This window comes from Gymnodraco acuticeps, unplaced genomic scaffold (assembly GCF_902827175.1).
Source record: "Gymnodraco acuticeps unplaced genomic scaffold, fGymAcu1.1, whole genome shotgun sequence".
In the NCBI taxonomy this organism is placed as follows: Eukaryota; Metazoa; Chordata; class Actinopteri; order Perciformes; family Bathydraconidae; genus Gymnodraco; species Gymnodraco acuticeps.
Window position 1 is genome coordinate 2,768,047 of NW_022990014.1, and position 22,958 is coordinate 2,791,004.

A 22,958-nucleotide genomic window follows, 5' to 3' on the forward strand; every position below is an offset into this window, starting at 1 on the left:
AGACAGAGTTGGGTTTCAAAGGTAAACACTTATAGGTTCATATAGACCCAAAAACACTATGGATGGGGAAAATATAGCTATTCAGCACTTGAGGATTTGAAAAATATAAGCCTCATATCATGTAAGCATACTTGACTCTTTAATTAATCTGGTAATTTAGCGTTGGTGTCTTGTGAGTAGGAGAGAAGTCATTTCCATAATTCTTCCTCCACAGCTCAAATGTTAAATCAACTATATCAAAAATAAACAGAGCACAAGGTTTTATATTCTTATATAAATGCATTGATTAATTGTAGATTAAAACAATGCTGGTTCCTAACAGACAGGCATACTGAACAAGTGTTATTTGGTAAGTGTAGGCCTACTTAGATTGTTAAGACTCCTGCAATGTGCTAGTCGTTATTAATAACGACTAGCAAATCAGTCAGTGAGAATCCAGAATTTAAAGTTTGAGTTTTCTACATCAATCAATGTTTATTTAATCAATGTTTATTTATATAGCCCAATATCACAAATGTTACATTTGTCTCAGTGGACTTTACAGTTTGTACAAAATATCAGTATGACAATATGACACCCTCTGTCCTTAGACCCTCACATCGTACAAGGAAAAACTTCCAAAGAAAACCCACAGTTTAAAGGGAAAAATGGGAGAAACCTCAGGGAAAGCAACAGAGGAGGGATCCCTCTCCCAGGACGGACAGACGTGCAATAGATGCCGTGTGTAAATTGAAAAGATAATACATTTGCAACATAGGTAGTCCAAATGTTTGGAAATGCATGTGTGTATAATAGGAAAATGAATCCACGAGGATATCCATCCAGGACCTATGATCCAGGACCACAGCCACGACTCAAGATCCAGGGCTCGCGATCCAGGACAGAGGAGCGCAGGATCATCCATGACTCCGGATCCCGGCGTATATAGACACCAAAAAGAAAGACATTTGGGGAAGCTGGGTTAATCGGAACATGAGAGTACACAGGTATAGACAGAGAGAAGGAAGAAGTAAGATGTCCCCCGACAAACTAAGCCTATATCAGCAAAACTAGGGGCTGAATCTAATCAGCCCTAACTATAAGCTTTATCAAAAAGGAAGGTCTTAAGCGCACTCTTAAAAACGGATAGGGTGTCTGCCGCCCGAACACAAACTGGAAGCTGATTCCACAAATGTGGAGCTTGATAAGAAAAGAAAATGCTTATTGGAGTAAAACAGCAAAGCTACATTGAAGGCATCCACATGTTCTAATCTACTGTAAATCAAATATGACTGTGTGACTACAATTGGGCAAGTGACTAAAGAACGGGTAGAGGAGGTCTGCTAACTCACGAACAATAATGCTGGATAAAAGGGTGACCAGCTGGGTAGGAAACAAGAAGGCCGGCTTGAGAACAATGAAGAAACAGGATAGTTCCTCAGCTAGGAAACAGCTGATAGGAAACATGTGAACCTAATGACCGGGGAACAGGAAAGTTTAACTCTTTGGTAACACCTAGTGGTAAGGCAATACAGAATGTCTTCTCTGCCAAACAGCTTAAAGCTTTCCCCCAGTATATTTATTTCTTTAAAATGAAGTTGGACCTGACAGAGAAAAACAGAGGCTGTGTATCATGCAACCCAGTCTCATGGCATTTCGTGTTCACCAACACGATTTTTAATCTATTGATTCGTGTTCACCAACACGATTTGTAATCTATTGATTCGTGTTCACCAACACGATTTCCCCCTTTTTTTCGTGTTGCACAGCACGATTTTAAAAGCAATGTATTTCTACTGGTAATGTGTTTCGTGCCTGCAGCACGTCTTTTTCTCCGGTCGGGTCGTGGAAGACCGGAAGCTGTGTGGTTCATAAAAACATGTTCTTACCTGCTTCTTACTCAATATCAAGCCACAATTATTGCTTTTATTTTAAATCTTATAATTTTGGACTTTTGTTGCCGTCTGTGAGGAAAATAAATGGAGCTCAGAGCCTCAGGATACTGAAATCTGTATTTTTAAATCTTTTTTTCCTTCTAATTTGTTATTCTTTTCAAAATAACACACTGTTATTTACTCACCAATAACACACAATTATCCTTGCTTTTATTTATTGGTTTAATTTCATAATCTCGTGCTTTTTTGGCGTCTGTCAGGAACTGAATTTCAAAATAAAAATAACCGGAAACAGACGTAGGCATTTCGATCCTCAGCTATGGTTTAAGCTCGCTGATTGGATGTTTTAGCCGCAATGCATGCTGGGATTTGGTGTTTATATGATGTGAAACCCGGATTTTTAAAAAAAATAATACTTAATTCCGAGTGTTCTTGCTTTTCTCTTTGAAAGTCATCACATAATGGCATTGTAATACACGGTTCGGCTGCATTACATATCTGCCGTAGTTCTTTATTTATATAGCCCTGATGAGAAGACCTTTGGAAAAACTGGAAGAAATGCCGCCAAAACTGAATACGTGACGTGGATCATAAATATATCAACAATTAAACAACATCTTCAATTTCTCTTCACACAATACGTCTCCTTGCAGTATCAACACTAATTCGGCTGACTTTTACATTGCTAGTGATATCCAAGCAACAGAGCTTCATTTAGCATGATACTTGTGTGGGTTGTATATGAAACCACTTGGTAATATATAAATGTATATGTTGAAGCCTGTTATGATCAATTGTGAGTTAAAACTTTATCTAAAAAGTAAAGCTGATGATGGATTACTGTGGTGGAGTTAAAATAACAATAGCCTATTTCTTTTTGAAATGTGATGGAGTAAAAGGATAGTAACTGTGATTATTCATGTTAAGTAGCCCACAAGTAACTAAAACAATTGCAAGTGCAATAAGAAGCTACAGGAACGTTAATCTACGTCGGTAATATTAACTATATTTAATACAACATTTACGGTACAAGATTTACATCATACAGCCCATGTAGTATAATATTTTACAAATGATGAATTACAGCAAACATGTGCAATATATCCATTATTACAGCTCCGTGGGCTGGCAGTAAGGCGATATGGTCCGTTGTTATTGTGCATCCATGGGTAAAGAGAAACTCGTAGTACTGAACACGTAACATGAACGTGCCGGGCGGCGCGGTCCCGTGGGTTAGATGCGCGTTCATAATGCCGAGGGAAATAACTCTCAGAATAACGTTATTAGCACATTTTTACAATTTGAGAAACGAATGTTTTTAATAAGGGGTATACAAACGTTCATACTGGGTAGTTTATTTAGTTTAAAAGAAATTATCCAACGAGTTACAGACCACTCTTTCCCAATGTAAATCAATGGGGAAAAGTGTTTCCGGGCCCAGCAACCTAAAGGAAGTGTAGTACCGCCGTTTGACCAGCACGAATATTCTCATCAGACTCCGGCGCACTTCCTGGGGGCTTGCTCGGCTCCGCCTCTTTGCCTTTATTTGGAGCAGGCGGGATTAGGGATTAGACTCTGACGTTGCTGTCAAACCGTTAGTGGCCGACTCCGCCTACTAAGGGTTTCTCGGCAACTCTGCAGAATCCTATGGGTGACGTCACGGACACTACGTCCATTTATATATAGTCTATGAGTAAAACCTATTAACCTAACTCCTACAGTGACGTCTCAACATGACTCAGGTGAGGTGATTTGAGCTAGCTGTAAACTAAAGATAGCATGCTGATTATTCAAAATTTGCTGTGTATCAAATGTTTGTAAATTAGCTGAAACACCAGGGCACCGTTTATGTTTCATTTCATTTCATTTCAAACCTTTATTTAACCAGATTGGTCCCATTGAGATCATAGATCTCTTTTTCAAGGGAGACCTGCAGCATATAGGTTCCACATGAAACATACTGTAAAACAATAAAGGACATTATACATTATATTTACAGGATACATTTACATAGTTATAGACATTTACAAGTGGCCATAGTATCAACGAGCATTTCATTTAGCCTAGCTTTAAAAACATGCAGAGGAATGAGATTGCTCAGTTTCAATTCTTGCTGAAGACTGTTCCAAGCAAATGGAGCTGCGCACATAAAAGCTGTTTTACCTAAAACAGTCTATGTTTATTGGGAGAGATGCTGTAGAGAAAAACATGCTTTGTTTTATCAACAACAAACTGTTTGCTAGCTAATTATGTTATGTTAGCTAGTTTATATCACATAATGGCTTGCCTTCCACCAAGTCAATTCACTTTGAAGAGCAAACTATGTATTTGTATTCTTGGGGCATGACATGTAGAGAATCCTAGCCTTATAGTGTAAAAACATTCTCAGAGATTACACAAGGCTGGTTGATAATTCAGGGGACATGAGAATTGGAAGCAACTCAGGAAATACAAATGGTTAAATTCTGCCTGTCTTCAAAGTCTGAAACAGAAAAAGGTTAACAGAGCAGTTCAGCAGTTGTGGCAGAGAAATACAAATAGTTTGGTTTACACATTAAACAGCTGAAGGTATGATATGAATACACTATAGTCCGACCCTTGTCAATTAACTACGGGGGTCCCTCAGGGCTCTGTTCTTGGTCCCCTCCTCTTCTCCCTGTACACAAACTCGCTCGGATCAGTCATTAGCCCGCATGGTTTTTCTTACCACTGCTACGCTGATGACACCCAATTAATTCTGTCCTTTCCCCGCTCAGAGGACCCAGGTCGTTGCACGCATCTCTGCTTGTCTAGCTGACATCTCTCAGTGGATGTCTGCTCACCACCTCAAGCTCAACCTTGACAAGACTGAGCTGCTCTTCCTCCCGGGAAAAGATTGTCCCACTCTTGACCTAACAATCAACATCGGCACCTCAGTTGTTTCCCCGACTCAGACTGCAAGGAATCTGGGTGTGACCCTAGATAACAACCTGTCCTTCACTGCAAACATCGCTGCTACAACCCGTTGCTGCAGATACACGCTTTACAACATCAGGAAGATACGTCCCCAGCTGACTCAGAAAGCGACTCAGGTTCTGGTCCAGGCTCTCGTCATCTCACGCCTAGACTACTGCAACTCCCTCCTGGCTGGTCTACCTGCATGTGCCATCCGACCTCTGCAGCTCATCCAGAATGCAGCGGCTCGTCTGGTCTTCAACCTTCCTAAATTCTCCCACACCACTCCGCTCCTCCGCTCCCTTCACTGGCTTCCGGTAACTGCTAGAATCCACTTCAAGACACTGGTACTTGCTTACCATGCTGCGAATGGATCTGGCCCTTCCTACATCCAGGACATGGTTAAACCGTACACCCCAGCGCGTGCACTACGCTCTGCATCAGCCAAACGACTCGTTGCGCCCTCGCTGCGAGGGGGGACCCAAGTTCCCATCGGCGAAAACACGTGGGTTTGCTGTCCTGGCTCCAAGATGGTGGAATGAGCTCCCCATTGACATCAGGACGGCAGATAGCTTGCACATCTTCCGGCGCAAACTGAAAACTCATCTCTTTCGACTCCACTTCGAGCGTTAGAACTATTAACGAAGCACTTTTATACTAATAAAGGACTGGATTATCTAAAGCCAGTTGAGTAGCACTTGAAATGTTTGGCTCTATGAAACCTGATGTACTTATATGATTCTGTTTTCTTCAAGGTTGTGTCTTCCTGGTCGAATGTACTTATTGTAAGTCGCTTTGGATAAAAGCGTCAGCTAAATGCAATGTAATGTAATGAACTATAGGTCAGTTTTATACAGTAAGCCTAAGGAGATTCATATCAATATTTTAAGGCATATTAAAGCATCTGTAAGGCAGATAAGGGTGTGAGAAGTCAACCAATAATGTATCAAGAATTACACTATTACGTGATGTGTATTGGCTCAGGGATCCAAGACTGTGGTTTTCATAAGGAGCCTTGTTAAACATCCATTATAGGTCTAGAATAGATTCTAATTTAAAGAGAGGACATCATCATATCATTTTCTAAATGCACCAGTATGGATGATGACAAAATGGAAACAATTTGATCTAATGAGACTTGTGTATCTCTGATGTGCGAACATGTATTTATAATGCAGACAAAACCCTTATGTTAGTGTTCACTCTGCAACAGATACAGTATGTGTGTGTTAGACCCCAAAGATATCTCATTCAGTTCTCTCTGTGTGAAAGCTCATTTTGTGGTTATTAATTTTTCATTGGCATTCAAATGCTCCTTGTGGTGGGAATACTGTAGGATTTCACTCATGTTTTCCCACGAATGCAAGAGATGGCTGGTATATCATGTCAAATACGTTAATCATTCATGATTCATATGATTTATTGAAAAATAATTTGGTTCTGCATTCAGTCAGTTCATTTGTAGATGCAATATTCATTTGCACCAATACTCAGATAACTCCTTACACAAGGTTACATTCCATAATTGTTTTTGATATGTTTTAGCTATTGTACAGTATATGTTGTTTTGGCTGCACCAGTTTTTTTAAAAGACATATAATTTAACGGACACTCCTGATGAAAATATTTGATAATACCACGATTTGCTAAAGTTTTACTTTCAATATGAAACAAATCAAGCTGCATTAGGAAAAGATTACAAAACACAATATTTCAGCAAAAAAAAAGCTTTTTACTTTCAACATACAAGTCATCACAACACATCTATTTCCACTCTATAGGATAGTAATTAAAGCATAAATGATAATAATAATAATAATAATAATAAAACAAACCTTTCTTTCAAAATAATGTACAACCAAATGTCAGCTCTGTCTTGATATGTTATGGTTTAATCTAAGAGTTGTAATAAAAGTAGCAATATTAAAAATAGAAAAAGTATTGTCTAAAAAAAATGGACTCAGGAAAAAGTAAAGTATCAGAAGTAAAAAGTATAAAAGTGGTGTCTGTAATGTTGTTAAATTATTGATGCATTCACATCTAAGCAGTTTTTAAGCTACATGTAGCTGTTGGGGGATTTGAACAATACCTGTTATACTTTCAAATCAGTAACTGTATCACAAGCACCTAGGTTTAGACAACTGTCTCACCTCTTTCCAGTTCAAACATTTAACAAATGTCATCAGAAATGCATTATTGAAGCTTTATTCTAACACAACAACAGTAATGTGACTAACTCACACTGAATGCACTCAATGTAACAGTTGTCAAATGAATGTAGTGGAGTTAAAGGTACAACATTTCATCTCAGTGGTAGTGGATTTTAAAAAAGGAAGCATCATACAAATGAAATACTCTTGTAAAATAGCATTACTTCATAAATAGCATCCTTGTTTGGATGTGCTTTATATTTGAACAACTCTGTCTTAACTCATAAGCAAAGGTAAAAACAGACACATTTCAGAGAAAATAATTCATCTTTCTATACCAGAAAATTAAGGTATGGTTTCACCGCTGGTGATACACCCACCTTGTACTTTCTGGCAGCAGTGCATCCAAATGTTAAATACATAATCCCTTAAAGAGTAGTGGACACACATGACAGACACTGCTGGTGAAAGCAGGGAGTGGGAGTATTGAACAAAGACACCATGCTCCAGTGGTTGTCAGTAAAGATCAGTGACAGTATGACAAATTGTAGAATTTGCAGGAATTACTAAGGCAAATCATGACAAGATGCCATTGAAAAATGTAAACCATTTTGGTTAAACACATCAAAAAATGAAATGACACACTGGCAAAACATGAAACACATTTGTATTAGTCTCTTATCTTTGTCAGTTTTAATAGCTGCAGGTAAGCATATCTGGGTGAAAACTCTTATAGAACATTTAAGGCAGAACACAAACTAGAGATGTCCCGATCTGATCATGTGATCGGGGATCGGAGCCGATCACGTGATTTTCAAAAGATCGGAATCGGGAGAAAAAAATCGGGGATCGGGAATTATTATTATTTATTTTATTTTATTTTTATTTTATTTAATGTTACAAAAAAAATGACCATGTTCACGTCTTAAAGTCATCCTGAGGCCTTAGTTTTGGTTTAAAATTGCACAACATCATGTATGCGTTGCTTCTTTTGGGCTTGTTTTCATAGACCTGGTTGCTTATTTCTCTCAAATCTGGCAACAGAGTGGGCGCAGTGTCTAATAGTAGCAGTAAGCTAACGAGAGGCTACGTTCAGCTGGTGACTCAGGATGGAGAAAATGTCAGGAGTTTGGAAGTATTATAAAATTGAAAGCGAAGGCAGTGTAACAACCAGATGCAATGTTTGCAAGGCGGAGGTTCTGCGTGGTGGAAAGAACAGAGCTACGTTCAACACGACCAATCTAATACGCCACCTGAGAAACAAACACAAACAACAACACGACGAGTACACAGCGGTCACTCAGGTAACGGCACTGAAACAACCAACACTTTCAGAGACTTTTAAAAGGAAAGAGAAACTGCCCCAGAACAGTGAAAAGGCCAAAAAAATAACAGCCAAGATAGCTAAATTCATCGCGTTGGATGACCAGCCGTTATCTGTTACCTTTTTTTCTTTTAATGCATTGCATAAAAATCGGATAGGGAAAAATCGGTATCGGCGGATTGTCAAAATCAAATGATCGGAATCGGATCAGGAGCAAAAAAAGGTGATCGGGACATCTCTAACACAAACACTATTCAGGCTCTAATGAAATACTAATAAATACATTTGTGAGTTCCTTTGTACTGGTATATCTTTATGCAATGGTGCATGCTGTCGGATACAGCTAGATGGCCCTCAGGTAGCAGGGTCAGTCCACGTGGACTACTCAAGCCCTGGGTTACTATTGGCCACCCCACTCCCTGTGCTGGATATAACAGGACTCTATGCTGCTCCCCCCAGTCCGCTACCAGTACATTACCATCTGTATCTATAGAAATGCCCCAGGGACATACCAGGACCGGTCCCATCCCAGCACATACACCCAGAACTCTAACTGTGTTCCAGCCTGGCTCCAGCACTTTGATACACGGCACATGACCTGTTTCATTGCCCCTCTCGGACACAGCTACCATGCCTGAGCTCGAGCATGCAGCCACTAAGTAAGGCCGGTGGAATCCAGTCACAACTGTGCGCTCTAGTCGGGAGCCTGTCTTAGGGTCAAGCTTCAGGGCAATGAGGGAACCTCTCCGGATATCGGCGATCAAGAACTCATCCTGCCTGGTTACCGTCACTCCCCTGGGAGCCTCCAGTTCATCTCTTGCGGAGCCTGACCCTGACCCTCCAAAGGTCTGTAGCAGACGACCATGCCGGCTGAACACAAGCAGGGCTCGCTCTGCTGCACAACTTAGTGCAATTAAACCCTTAGCATTGACAGCAATGTCAAAGTAGTTACGGCATCGTCTAGCAGAGCCATCAGAAGTTGGGGAGGTTACTTGCTGGAGGACATTTCCCCGAGGGTCAGTCACCTGTTTCAAAGTAAAAAAAAGTTTTAACATTGGTGGCAGCTTCATTTAATAAAATACACATACTCTGTCTAAATTGTAAATGTTTGAATATATGCATACCTGAATGCGTGCATTTCCACAGTCAACTATAAAGAGTTGGCCCTGTTGCGTGGCATGGATACCACTCGGCAGTGTAAGGTCAGACCGACCTGAACCTTGCTTTCCAAACTGCCTGATCAGATCAATTCCTCTGGGGTTTAACACTGCCAATGAGGAGTCACCCTCCTCCTCCATCTCCATGAGGGCTGGCTCTCCTCTGCCTCTCATTTGCTCTTGAGAGGAACCATCTATGACCGACATGGATAAAGACCTAGACACCAGTGGTTGTTTGGAGCCAGTAACTTTGAATTTTTTCTGTGGCTGGTGCAGAATGTTATGACTTCTATAAGAAGGGTATGAGAAGGTTTGCCCCATGTCAGAGACATTAGGTCCCCTATTGAGAGGATGGGAGGTTGAGCTTGACATGGAGTTGAAGTTGCTACATTTAACGCTCCACAATCCTTCGTGCTCGTTCGTCCCACCGCTGATCATCGGACGGGTCTTGTGTGTCAGGTCAACTGAAGACTTTGAAAGACGGGAATTGTAATTCAAAGAGCCTCTGTTCTTGCTGTAGTCATTAAGTGGACTAACTATGAAAGTGTAGCTGGAGTCAAGGCTGTCTGTTGGGGATGGGGCTCGGCCAGAGTCACCATGGGTCCCTAGAGAGTGTTCATCAGAGGACTGGCTGAGGCGAGAGTGAGGTTGTCCCCTTGAGGTGAGATCCAGGCAGCTCTGGCTAGCCTGAGACTCTCTTGGAGTCAGCCTGGAAGATGTAAGGGCACTGTTGCCATACCTCAAATGTCTACTATGAGAATCTCCTCCCTGGCTGTCTAAACTCAAACCGTGATTCAGTTTAGCATGCTCCCGTCGTCGTTCTGGTGAGGGAGATGGCTTTCTACCAGAGACCCCAGTTATTGACTTCCTTGGATTCCTAGGAGAATGGTGCTTTCCATTACTGTTCATCTTGTACACCTGGTCCTTGCTTTCTGTATCCATGTTTTTAAGTAACGTAGGGACAGCCAGGAATATGTCTTCACCTTGTGGCTGACAGGAGGCTGGCTCCATCTCTTCATCCTGGGATGACTCCCAGTCAGGCTGCTCACACTTCGGAAGCCAGTGGCCTATCTTTGTTGTGGAAAGGTTCTGTTCCTCCTCTGATTCAAGATCACTCCGAGTAGAAAGACTGATTTTTCTGACAACTCTTCCTGTTGGTGAGGTCCACCCCTGTCCTAGGGTGATATTCTCTCCTCCCGCACCTTGATGGTCTTTGTTGTCACACTGCATCTCCTGTGAATGAAGGGCACACATATGCCCCTGGGGACCACAACCTCCGACATGCAGGCACAGGCTTTGTTCTTGAACACGGATATCTCCAAAGGTGACAGCATTGGGTTGAGAGCTGGGTTTGAAGTTAACTTTTTTTAGGGAAACTGAAACTTCCCAGGGTTGTAGAAACTCTGCAATGTCCTTTAGCAGCTGGTTTGGCTCACTGTCCTCCAGACCTGACTGTTGACTCACAACCTGAATCCGCTGCTTAAGTTGAGCCACCATACGAAGCCTTTGGTCCAACAGGGACTGGCTGACCCGGGCTGATGCCATGTTCTCCCTCTGGACCTGCTCCAGACCTTGCTGAGTGTCCCGATGGTCCTGCTCCACCCTCTCAAGCAGGCGCCGCTCTTCCCTGCGTGCCCCCAGAATGGACCGCTCTACACCCCGCTTCACAGATTCAGTTTCAACTGAATGCTTCTCATGGAGGCGAAGCAGCTCTGCCTCTGCCTGCGCAAGGTCGCCCCGTGCCTGTGACGCCCAACATGGAGGGGACCGAGGCAGCAGAGCAGGGCAAGAAACCTCTGACTGAGGATCTGGACCGGGGCTGTGGGCTGGGATAGGTGAGGCGGAATTGCTACTGAAGGGAGTTCCCACAAACATCATTACGAATGGATGGATCTAATTCGTTCTTAGAATTTTTTATTTGAGTTTCCTACAGAGAGACATAAAGGAAAAGGGGCAATAAATGCACACGTAAATAACAAACTCATGAACTTTAGAAATGCTTAATGACCCATAGTATGTAGAAACATTAAATGTGTTGACTGAATCCTTCCAATCCAAAATGATATGCTATGCAGGCAGGTCTTAAGAATGGCTTAACATGTAAGCCATATATACAATTCTGTCATATCAATAATATATGAGATGTTCTCCTTGAGTACGGTTAGATGTTGCAATAGCCCAACTCTTTCAGAGATACTTTTTGATGCTATTAGTTTAACTATTGTTGTTGTCAAGTATGCAGTATTTTCAGTGGGGAACATGTGCTAACCATTGTGGTAGTGAGTGACATCCTCATATGAAACATATCGCCAGAAATTAAAATTATTATGGGACTTGATTTACTATATAACTTGTTGTTGTGCTCCCTATCTCTGTTTCTTATCCTATATCTAATAGAACTGCTCGGGTCTTGATAGATTGAGTGGGGAAGTTCATGAGATCTTTCTAGAGGGTTATCAAGAATAACTTTTATCCAATGACCTTTTCCCTCTCTGTCTGTGTCTGTGTATTCTCTTGTTCCGATTAACCCAGCCAAATCTTTTTTCTTGTTTTGTATCTATATCTACGCCGGGATCCGGAGTCGAGGCTGATCCTCTTGCTGTAGTCCTGTGTCTTGGATCCTCTATCCTGAGTTCTGGATTAAGTCGTGGACGTTTCGGGTCGTGGCTGAACCTGTCTCTGCGGTCCTGCCTTGGGTCTCGTCATGCTGCTTCCCTGATGGCTTCCACAGGATTGTAGCTGACATCCTCGTGGATTCATCTTCTTATTACAGACACATGCATTTCCTAACATTCGGTCTATATGCTGTAAAATGTATTATCTCTTCGATTTACACACGGCATCTATTGCACGTCTGTCCGTCCTGGGAGAGGGATGCCTCCTCTGTTGCTCTCCCTGAGGTTTCTCCCATTTTTTCCCCTTAAACTGTGGGTTTTCTCTGGAAGTTTTTCCTTGTACGATGTGAGGGTCTAAGGATAGAGGGTGTCGTTTTTCTCATACTGATATTCTGAACAATCTGTGCTGTTGTATTTGCTGTAAAGTGTCTCTACTGTAGGCTATTTTTATTATATGTACAGCACTTTGGCTCGACAAAAATCGTTTATAAATGTGCTATATAAATAAAACTTGATTTGATTTGATTTATAGGAATGAATACAGTATATGACAGACACTAAATTAAATAATGTAGTTTACTGAATCTGACACACTGTAATTTAGTCTGGCAGAGGTGAATGAGCCACCACTTTCTAAAGTATATGCACCAGATAGATCTTTTATTAGAGCCATTTCCATGCTGCCAAGTGAGCCCTTGCTTGTGGAAAGATGATACATCTATGAAGGAAGGCCATAAGAGAGAGGAGTCTGTGGGCAGAGAGAACTAGCACAGAGAAAGAAGACAGTTTTACACCGAGATATCTATTAGCATTTCAAATGGAGGCAGACTGCCAGAAGCATCCAGAGTTAGGGCGAGAGTGGGCGGTAAAGAGACAGCCCAAGTGTCAACACAACAATACTTCTCAACTCCCCAGTTCTGAAAACAGACCCCGCTTTGATATTTTATTCATGAAACGAACAAAGTGATGCAGAGAAATGGCGGTGAAAGATGTCTGTCCTCCGAGTGATGTATTGCCATGAGTCTTGAATCCTAGGGAGCCATCATATAATAAACACAAAGTGTCATTTTGACTGGGGCTGCATTGGGAAGTTTATGGCCCCAGACTATTGTTTTAGGTATAGGAAAGGTTACAACTGACAGTCAGAATATAAAAGGTAAAATGATATTTATAAAAATATCGCCAAGAAGTTTTTCCACATATAAAGCCTAAAATGGGGTCCGGTCATAAACATCTGGATTTAGTGACATTTGATAGGAAATGTCAATGGTACGAGTTATTGATGCATAAATGGTTATTTTGGTGGCGAAGTATTCATTTTACTTTAATATAATTGTGCAATTACAGTTGGCTTCATGCTTTGCACTTGGATTGACATAAAAGCACTTCTAGTGAAGCTAATTTATGTTTAAATGTTCCCTTTTCAGTGACATCACTATATAGATAGTGTCAACGCTGAGTTTGGATACGATGGCTTGAATGTACGGCCGTGGATTGCTTTAAGTCACAGTGTGGGTAAAGTCGCGATTCAGTATATTTTTTTGTGATTTATGTCCGGTTTAGCGTGTTGTCTATTTGTTGATTTAGTTTAGTATTGGGGGAAATAGACTTAAAAAAAAGAGTTTTCTGGTTAAAGCGTTGTTAGCATGGATACCCATCACTAGGGTTAACATAGTGCTGTTAAGGCCATTGATAGTTGAGGGAGCGTATTTGATATGAATGAATTAGTGTGGCATTTGTATCAGGGGTATGAATATTTCAAGTAGCCCACAGTAAGTCTTCTGTGCGGTATAAGTTACTCAACCCATTACTAATTAAGCAATTCCTATTCTTCATATGAGCTGCTTGTAGTTTTGATACGTGTGTGTGTCTGAGGCACTATGCCAGTCCCCTCTATTTGTGTCACAGAGCAGGTTTCCACTCAAATTACCAAACTACATAATAGATGAGGAGGGTCCAGTTTCTCATCTTGTGACTGGGATAACTGGGTCACATTTGGAAAATAACCAATGAGCAAACCAGTGTAACCATAACACATGTTTCTCAAAACACAAGACTAATCTTTCGAAGTACTCAAAATATATTGTAACATTTTAGCCTAACACGTCATGCTTTTGTTTTTTGAAATACAAATGAACTTTAAGAGTTCTCAATCAAATAATACTTTATAAGAAAACAATTGAATGATGATTTGGTAGAAAAAAAGAACACCATTCCATTGCAGTGTCTTACCTGTCGTCAGGTAGCAGCGCTGCTACGACCCCATGCTCTGCTCTTCAGCACATCTTCATTCTCGCTCACTTTAACCATCAACCTCCGTCCCTTCCACTGCGCTGTTTCCCCTCTTGTTAGCTGTTGCTAGGAGACCGCCAAGCTGACTCCAGTTTCCTCTGCATGCAAACTCAGAAGGTGCATCCACAATGGATATCTGCCTTGGTCTTCAATCTGTAGACTTCATAGTTTACTTGGAATCCTGCTGCTGTGTTTGAGAGAAATACCACTTTGTGTGATTAAGAGTCAAGAGTGGGGAGCAAATGTATTGATGACACAAACCACCTGAGGAAGCGACACTTCGTTACGTTATGAAATACACCTATGAGCTTTGTGTAGACATGAAGTGCTCTTGTTCTGGTTTATAAGGAGTTCACTTGGACATGTGCATGGGACAATTATTTCTAGGTTTGGTTGTCAAATGTAAATTGGGCTGAAACTAACAATTATTGACCTTATTAGTTTGTTTACGGATTATTTCCCCATTTAATGTATCGTCCATAAAATGTCAGAGAATAGTAAAAATGGTCGAAGATCATAAGTTCATAGACTGTATGGTGATGTCTCCTTTTATCTCAAAAACCCAAAGATTTTTATATATATTTATAATATAAACATTTCATAAAATGAAACCGATTAACTTTTGTTTGAAAAATGTATTCTAACTAACTTGTATCAGAATTGTTGCAGATTAATTTCCTTTTTTGACCTTAATAATAGTTATCTTGATTAATCGTTTGGTCACCAGACAATAATGAAATATGCCGAAATTCATGGTTGTATAAAACCCATACACAAAACACAAAAAGTGGCTAACACTCGTATTGGAGAAGCTGGAATATGGAATATTTAGCTTTTCTTAAAAATGCCCTAAAATAGTAAATCACTATCAAATATATTTGTCATGGATTGCTCGTGTGATAATTGAAGCTCTGAGCATCATGCAGGTTTACAATTGTGTGATGAACAGTGCAGGTTTGTGTTTCACAGGAAATCCAGCAGCTGTCCTTTCTGCACTGACTCCAGTTCCCTGAACACACTCTAGTGTTGGTTGCATGGACACTGCTGCGTTTATCACTGCTGTTTCCTTATCCATTTCTTCATCAGTTATGGAAGATGAGAACAAGATTGAAAAGAATTATAAAAACATTACCACATGAAGATACCATTACATTGCTTATTAAAATATGTATGTATAGCTCTTTTGAGCATTGTGAAGATTCGTCCTACACACATGGCAGCCACAGATTTGAAACCTGGTTATGGTTTTTGTTAGGGAATAATTTGCTTAGGTATTCAACCTTCGACCCAGTTCATCGTGTTCTCTCTTTACCGTCTCTTTTCCCATGGCATAGTTCTAGGGCCTTGGGTATTGCTGCCATATCTCTAGGAGCAGCTTGGGCGCATTGTTGTTGCCAGTCTATGACAGAGCACAAGCGGCCATGAGGTAGTTTACTGTTCAGGGACGTAGGTTCCCTGGTGCACATTCTTTCCTATGGACGAGAGCTCTAGTTAGATTCAGGGTCCATAATTGTTTTGTCTCACTGATAAAGAATGTTGATTATTACACTCCGAACTAGTTAAAACCTCGAGCTGCAGAAGAGTTCTTACGAATTGGTTTGGCAACCGCTGTCGACTCGTGACACACCACATGTCTTGTCAATTCTCCGGCCGTAACTCCAAATAAACCACCAGTGTTTGCCATCAAAGCTCCAGCTCTCCCCATGCCTCTCTGAGTCCTGTTTCCAATTGCTTCAGAAGTTTCTCCCACAGTTTCAAAGATGAGTTTCTTTGATTCTATCAGAGTTAACCTGTTGCTCAAAACCAGGTGATACGGCTCAGGGTTAATACATCAAGGATTTGTAAACTAGTGTGCAAGTAAACCTGCTCAATACAGGCTGGAATACGCTCCAGCTCCCTGGATCAAACTTAATGAGTATGTGAGCATGTTAACTTTTTTTGTGTAAGTTAAGTCTTTATCAAGTCTTTTATTACAGTGGTTGACAACATAATCAGATACTTCTATAACTCCAAATTATATATATTTCTAATAGATCTATACTGGTTAGGTGCTCTAAGAAATTGTTACAATTAAACAGAAAATTCCTCTTGAATTGGTTGAACTTCTGTCCACACTTCCGACATGCTTAATCTATGTTGAGAAGCAGACGTTACTTATTGCACAAGCCAAAAGAAAGTCAGGAACCACTGTTTAAACATACTGGAGATTTGATGTTACATGGACATACAGTTAGAAGACGATAAAGAAACGACACCAGGACAAACGCAATATTGCTAGGCAAAGAATTTATAAATTAATAAAAACATTCCCTTTGTAGTGTTTCGTATGACAGCTTTTCCCCACTTTGTATTTTTGTTGTTTTTTCTAATGATTTCAAAATATAGAAAAATATTTCTGACAACATTCATCAGTACATTAGTTTTAGCATGATTTCCATTCTGTCATGTTGGATATTTCACATACCTCTGCATTTTGACCATTCCTCTTTTTACAGTATTTACACATTTTGATCAGTCCACATCATCGTTCAGCCTCACAGGGGGGGGGGGGGGGGGGGGGGGGGGGCACTAGAGCATGTTTGCATAGATCACAGGGGAGAAATCTAACAGGCGTGAAAAGTTTAAGCTTTTAAAAGAAAAATACATTTGAGAAGATGCTGTACATCTTGTGATTAGCAAGTCAACACATTAACACAAATCAATTTGAAAACATGTATACATGATGTGTTGCTAATTCAGCCGTGAACACAAATCCGAAGCAGCAGGCGAGTCCCTTTGGATATACCCAATACATTTTCAATGTCTTTAGTCATACAGTCAAAAACACTGACAGCAATAGAATAACTGTGTGCATTGGAAACTGAAATGTGCTGTAAAGTGGAAACCTTGTTAGCGCAAAGGAACAACAGTGCACAGTTCAGATTCAAATTAAATTCATTGACAATTTTGGTTTGCTGTGAACATGATGATTTCACCCCTAAAATAAAAAACATGCACTGAATTTAACTAAACAACTGAATGTGAAGTATCTGATTCTATTTTTAGATCTGACACGTACATTGTATTGTTCTGGAACATCTGTCTGGAACAAAGACAGCAGGAAACAAATAACACAATCTGTGACATGACAACATTTTCTGCAGCTCAGCTTTAGGTTTACCTCTCACCTCCATCTTCGTTGCTAAATTGAGTCAGGAAAAATGACATCGACCAAACCGTCTGAGTAGAGCGGCTACCACCACAGCACATCACAAACTTAGCACAATTTATCTACTTTTTAAAGAGTTAATCAATTTGGTTTTCTCGTCACCTCGTTACAGTAAAATGTATTTGGTGACAGTTTGTGGTGGCCATTAAAGGAACTGCGTTTAAAGACATTTCTGCGTTTGCTTCAGCATCCAGCTGTCGTAATTACTGCATATTCAAAAAACGAAATCCCTTTCCAGAATTGTCATCACTACCTGCATTTGTGCCCGCAGTCCCCTACTGGTGCCAACACAGCTGGAGGTCTCACTTCCCTTCCAGCAGAGGAAGCTATTTGCTGCCGTTCATGTGGAGTGTAAAAAACAACTTCCATGAAGTGAGGTAATCCATCACATTAACCACACAGCCTCCATCCTGTTCACCAAACTGCCTGTTTTAAGTCTGTCTTCTGTCAGCCTGGGGAAATATTCCTGGCTGGCCAAAAAGCACACTTCATGTCTTTGTGATCTTAATTGATAGACAAGTAAATATTGAAATGACAGTGAACAATGACTGCAAGGAGTGTAGACATGAGTACATGATTGAAATCAAATCAGTCAAATGGGACTAATGCCAACTATTTCAGTTTTGCATCATAGTTCGCAGCTTCCTATTTCTTAATGACGTCAAAGTATCATAAACACACTGGCCCTGTCCAAAGAGCTTCAGCTGGTAGATATCTCTTTTCAGGGACAACTATAGTTAGCTTTGGTCTTATTTTCACAGGTTTGGCCATCAATTCTATCTTTTTCGCTCCACCACACTTGATAAATACAATGTTATCAATGTTGCTGTCTAATAATATTTCCCTTGTATTTAACTGTTACTTTAATTGTATTGAGTTGTCTCTTCACAGAGACAGTGGGACTTTCAATGTTGTCAGAGAGATCGTCTTTGGTGTCCATGAAAACAGAAAACTCACTGAAACACATTAGTAACAATGTGACACTGACCAACTGACCAAGTAAGTTCAAGTTTTGAGAACATTTGACACACATTTAACAGAAGATTTTGTAAAAATAGTTTAGTCAAAAACACAATCTTGAGTGTAAACGTAGAGGAACCCGGTGAGGGAACTTTAGACCCTCTGGCCTATTTATTGTTTAATCTGTGCAAGGGAAACATTAACCCGACTGGGTAATAGATGGAATGATGAATGGCAGTGGATAAAGTACAGATGTTATTTCTCTATCAATTTAATTAACAAAATGTAAACATTCAGTGTGAAACGCTGATCTGGGATGAAGCACTTACCACTAAAACCTAGGGAAGCACATTTCAGCTCAGCACTATCGCACAAACCAAAGAAAACTTATTTTTCACTTTATTTATTTATGAATCTTGCCTTAACTTGCATGCAGAAACTCTTAACTAATGGTATTAAAACTGGAGGGTGTTACGAAATGTGTCTAGAAATTCCATAGAAAAGTGAGTTACAGCATCATAAAGGACTCCATTTACAAACATGGGTATGGCTTTGAAAAGCTGACAGGGCCTCAACTTGTTCAGGGGAAAAAATAATGTGGTGCTCAATTTCAAAGATTCTGCAGGATGGCAGACACTTCCAGAAGCTTCTATACGGCTGAAAGTCGAGAGAATGGCGAGTATGTGCATTAAACTAATTTAAATCACAAAAGGGATCAAATTAAGCAGTCGCACAAGTAATGCTTTCTTTTACAGGTTCTTCATTTCCTTATCATTTCCCCATAGGTTGTTGAGTTGTTACAGAAAATGGTATTAATGAAACAACAGACCTGTAAAATAAAGCATTAGAATCTCATAAAAAGAAAAAACTTCCAAAGATCGCTGAATGTTGAGAGAATTAAAAAGGGAACATTTCATCAAATGCTTCCAACACTGTTTGACTGCAACTTCATTCAACTTCTTAATCAAATAAATTAAATGCCGATCACAACACTGGCACATCCTCACATGCACATTTATACTTGGTACCTAACAATAAAATGAAAAGACGGTAGCTATGGGAAGAAGGAAATGGATGTTAGTGTTAAAAAAATAGCAGCATGTTAGGTTTCATTTTGGCCTGTGTCATCCAAAAGAGAAATATATTTTGAAATTAAGAACGGAAAACTTGGTATAAGCTTCATGAAATGTAATGTGCTAAGAAATGTCAGTGAATGCCTCATGAGGGACAAATGTCAGTTCAAAGTCAATTATATATAGTGCTCCCTAGAAAAGTATTTTCCATTCTTGCTTTTTCTCTGGCAGGTCTTTTAAAAAGACGAAATGACGCACTACAGGTATGAATTTTAAAGCAGCGCTGCCTTTCATTCATACAGCCTCCTTTATGGCAACAGGTGAATGGCTTATTGATGGCCTGAAGGGTTGGCGTCACCTTTTGGAAAGGAGTCATTCAAAAAATGTCAAATAAACCCACACACACCCACACACACACACCCACACCCCACCCACACCCACACACACCACACACACACACACACACACACACACACACACACACACACACACACACACACACACACACACACACACACACACACACACACACACACACACACACACACACACACACACACACCCCCAAACATTGTTGATATGTCTATAAAATGGTGCAAATGCAAAAGACAAACGTTTAAAACATATTATTAAAAAATGGTTTTCACTACCCAAAGATTTCCAGTACATTTGTGTTGGCCGCACTGCTTCATGGGAGAGAAAGCAGCACTCTCCCTCACCTGTGTGCTCCAGTTTTCATCTCGTTCATTGATGACCAGTCTTTGCAGCAGTGCAGATAATGGACATTGAGATGCTGTTAGGAAGATTTACCGTTTCTCTGTGAGCTTTCTCTATATGCCGGTCCTTGACAGAGGACATGAGCCAAGCTGTGTCGTACAGAGATGGCCAAAGCTGATTCCATCACTTTGTAATGGATTGATGGATCTACACTTTCAATGTTTTCCTGTCAAACTTTTTTTTGGTGTTGGTTTTTTATGATTTTGTTGAGGACAAAACTTTCTTCTCCTCTGTGCCGCCTGAAAGCACCCTTTCAACCTAAAACATAAAGAGACTAGCTCCAATATGTTCTTCTATTTCTTTTATCTGTGGCTTTACTGCGTCACATTATACCATGACATGGTATGTGTATGTACAAGCTTCAAATCTCAAGCAATTACTGAGATTTTTTCTATTTATAGAATGTAAAATATAATACATGATATGCACAATATCATAAGTTTACAGATGAGGGAAATTCTTCCAGTCATATAGGTATCCTATAACCATTTTGGTACAAAAACGCAGTTCTTTTATCCTGCCTTTAGTCATTGCAGACGACCCACTTCAGTGACAGAAAAGTCTCAGTGCTCCAGTCCGTCCTCTGGAAAGGGGAGTCATATCTAACTCTTTTACAGCCTACTCCAGAAGAAAAAGAGGGTAAGAGCTAAATCTGAAAGGTTTCACCTTCTATTCCTCCGTCTCTTGGCCCTGGGGGAAAGGCAGAGTGACTGCGTGCTCTTGAGCCAGGGCAGCCAGCTCTTTGAGGAACTCACAGAAGATGACGGCACAGTAGACGGCGTTCTTCACTCGCAGAGCCTCAGCTTGCTTCTCCAGGCCAGACGCCCCTCCGCCTCCACCTCCTCTGAACAGAGCGCTGTGCAGTGATTGGCTGCCGTCCCGTACGTGAGCGAGGGCCAGCTGGGCGGCGTGCCGAGCCCGGGTCGGGCTGTTGGTGTGGCGAAGGATCAGGTCTCCCAAAGATGGTTTACGACTCTTCACTGGGACAAGAAAACAGTACGTTTAAGTCAGTGCAGTGCTAACAAGGATAAGTGACATTACATTTACTGAACTCAAGGTCGCCTACTACGTTTCCTGTGCTTTCAAAAGACTGAAAGCCCTGAACAAAAACTATTAAGTGGAACTTGAGTTTAGATTATTTTGTAAAACTACTCTATCCCTTAGACCCTTGGAACCTTTTTCCTCTCAAGGGCCATTTCCATTTTTACAACATCCTCCGAGGGCCGTACAAAATATTGAACTCGACCTCTGCTTAAAAAAACTAAAATCACAGCCCATTCATTTGGCCTTTCTTTCATGCTGTGCAAAGAAAAAGCAACCTCTTAATCCAGATATCTTAACATAACTCGCGTATGCATGCATGTGTAACTTCAACATTTTTTTTTTTTTAAATGTTGAAGTTAAAAGCATCAATCTGGTGCACTTTGAGAGCAACATTAGGAGATCTATGGATACATCTCTCAACACCCATATGAAACAGGACTGCAAGCAGATTTTCTTTATGAATATTTTACAAATCACTCCCCTTTCAAACTGTATTCTTGTTTATTAACATCTTTTTTTTACTGTCATATAGTATTTTATTTTTTTATAATAACTATAATGATCATATAAAGATGTTATGGAAGCTCATTTCCGCCACTTGAAAAAAATTAAATCCGAATGAAAAGTCATAATAATGAGATAAAAAGTCATAATTATGAGATAAAAAGTCATTATGAGATACTTTGTCACAACAGACAAACTAGCAGCTCTTTGGCTCGAGTTCTCCTATTTATCTTGACACGGAAATGGATTGTGAGTACATTGAGGACTACTTTAAACGTGGAAATAAGTAATAAAGTATAAGTAATAAAAAAACAAGTAATTTAGTACTTTGTCAGGGTTATAAGTTAGTTACTGTTGGTAAAACAGTAAGGTTGTTTGTTACAAGGCAAGGCAAGTTTATTTATATAGCACTTTTCAACACAAGGCAATTCAAAGTGCTTTACAAAAAATGAAAGACATTAAGAAAATGGCATTTAAAATCAGTCATTAAAAAGAAAAGATAATAAAATAAACATTAAAAGAAAAAATACATGGATAAAAGTTACAGTGCAGTCTAATATATGAATAGTTCAATTAAAAGCAGCGACAAAAAGAAAAGTCTTCAGCCTGGATTTAAAAGTAGTCAGAGTTGCAGCGGACCTGCAGGTTTCTCGGAGTTTGTTCCAGATATTTGGAGCATAATAACTGAACGCTGCTTCTCCATGTTTAGTTCTGACTCTGGGGACAGAAAGCTGACCAGTCCCTGAAGACCTGAGAGATCTGGATGGTTCATCATTTAGCAGGAGGTCAGAAATGTATTTTGGGCCTAAACCATTCAAAGCTTTATAAACCAGCAGCAGTATTTTTTAAATCTATTCTTTGACACACAGGAAGCCAGTGTAAAGACTTCAGAACAGGAGTGATGTGATCCACTTTCTTAGTGTCAGTGAGGACTCGAGCAGCGGCGTTCTGAATTAGCTGCTTTACACTTAAATATGTTTCAGTAGTGCATTTTAGTGACCTGCCATTAATGGCAGAAGGTAAATAGTCAACATGACAGGTTAGAG

The 22,958-nt window shown here is 40.2% G+C and overlaps 1 protein-coding gene across 2 annotated transcripts in view; it reads right to left on the bottom strand.

The window, feature by feature from the left end:
• Nucleotides 1-16,617: 16,617 nt before the first annotated feature.
• fam160a2 (family with sequence similarity 160 member A2) overlaps nucleotides 16,618-22,958 on the bottom strand; it is a 37,594-nt gene continuing 31,253 nt past the window's right edge. For both annotated transcript variants that reach the window (XM_034213333.1, XM_034213332.1), the window contains exon 12: nucleotides 16,618-21,344. In XM_034213333.1, coding sequence (XP_034069224.1) covers nucleotides 21,034-21,344 — 311 coding nt within the window. In that variant the 3' untranslated portion in view covers nucleotides 16,618-21,033. The remainder of the gene's footprint in view (nucleotides 21,345-22,958) is intronic.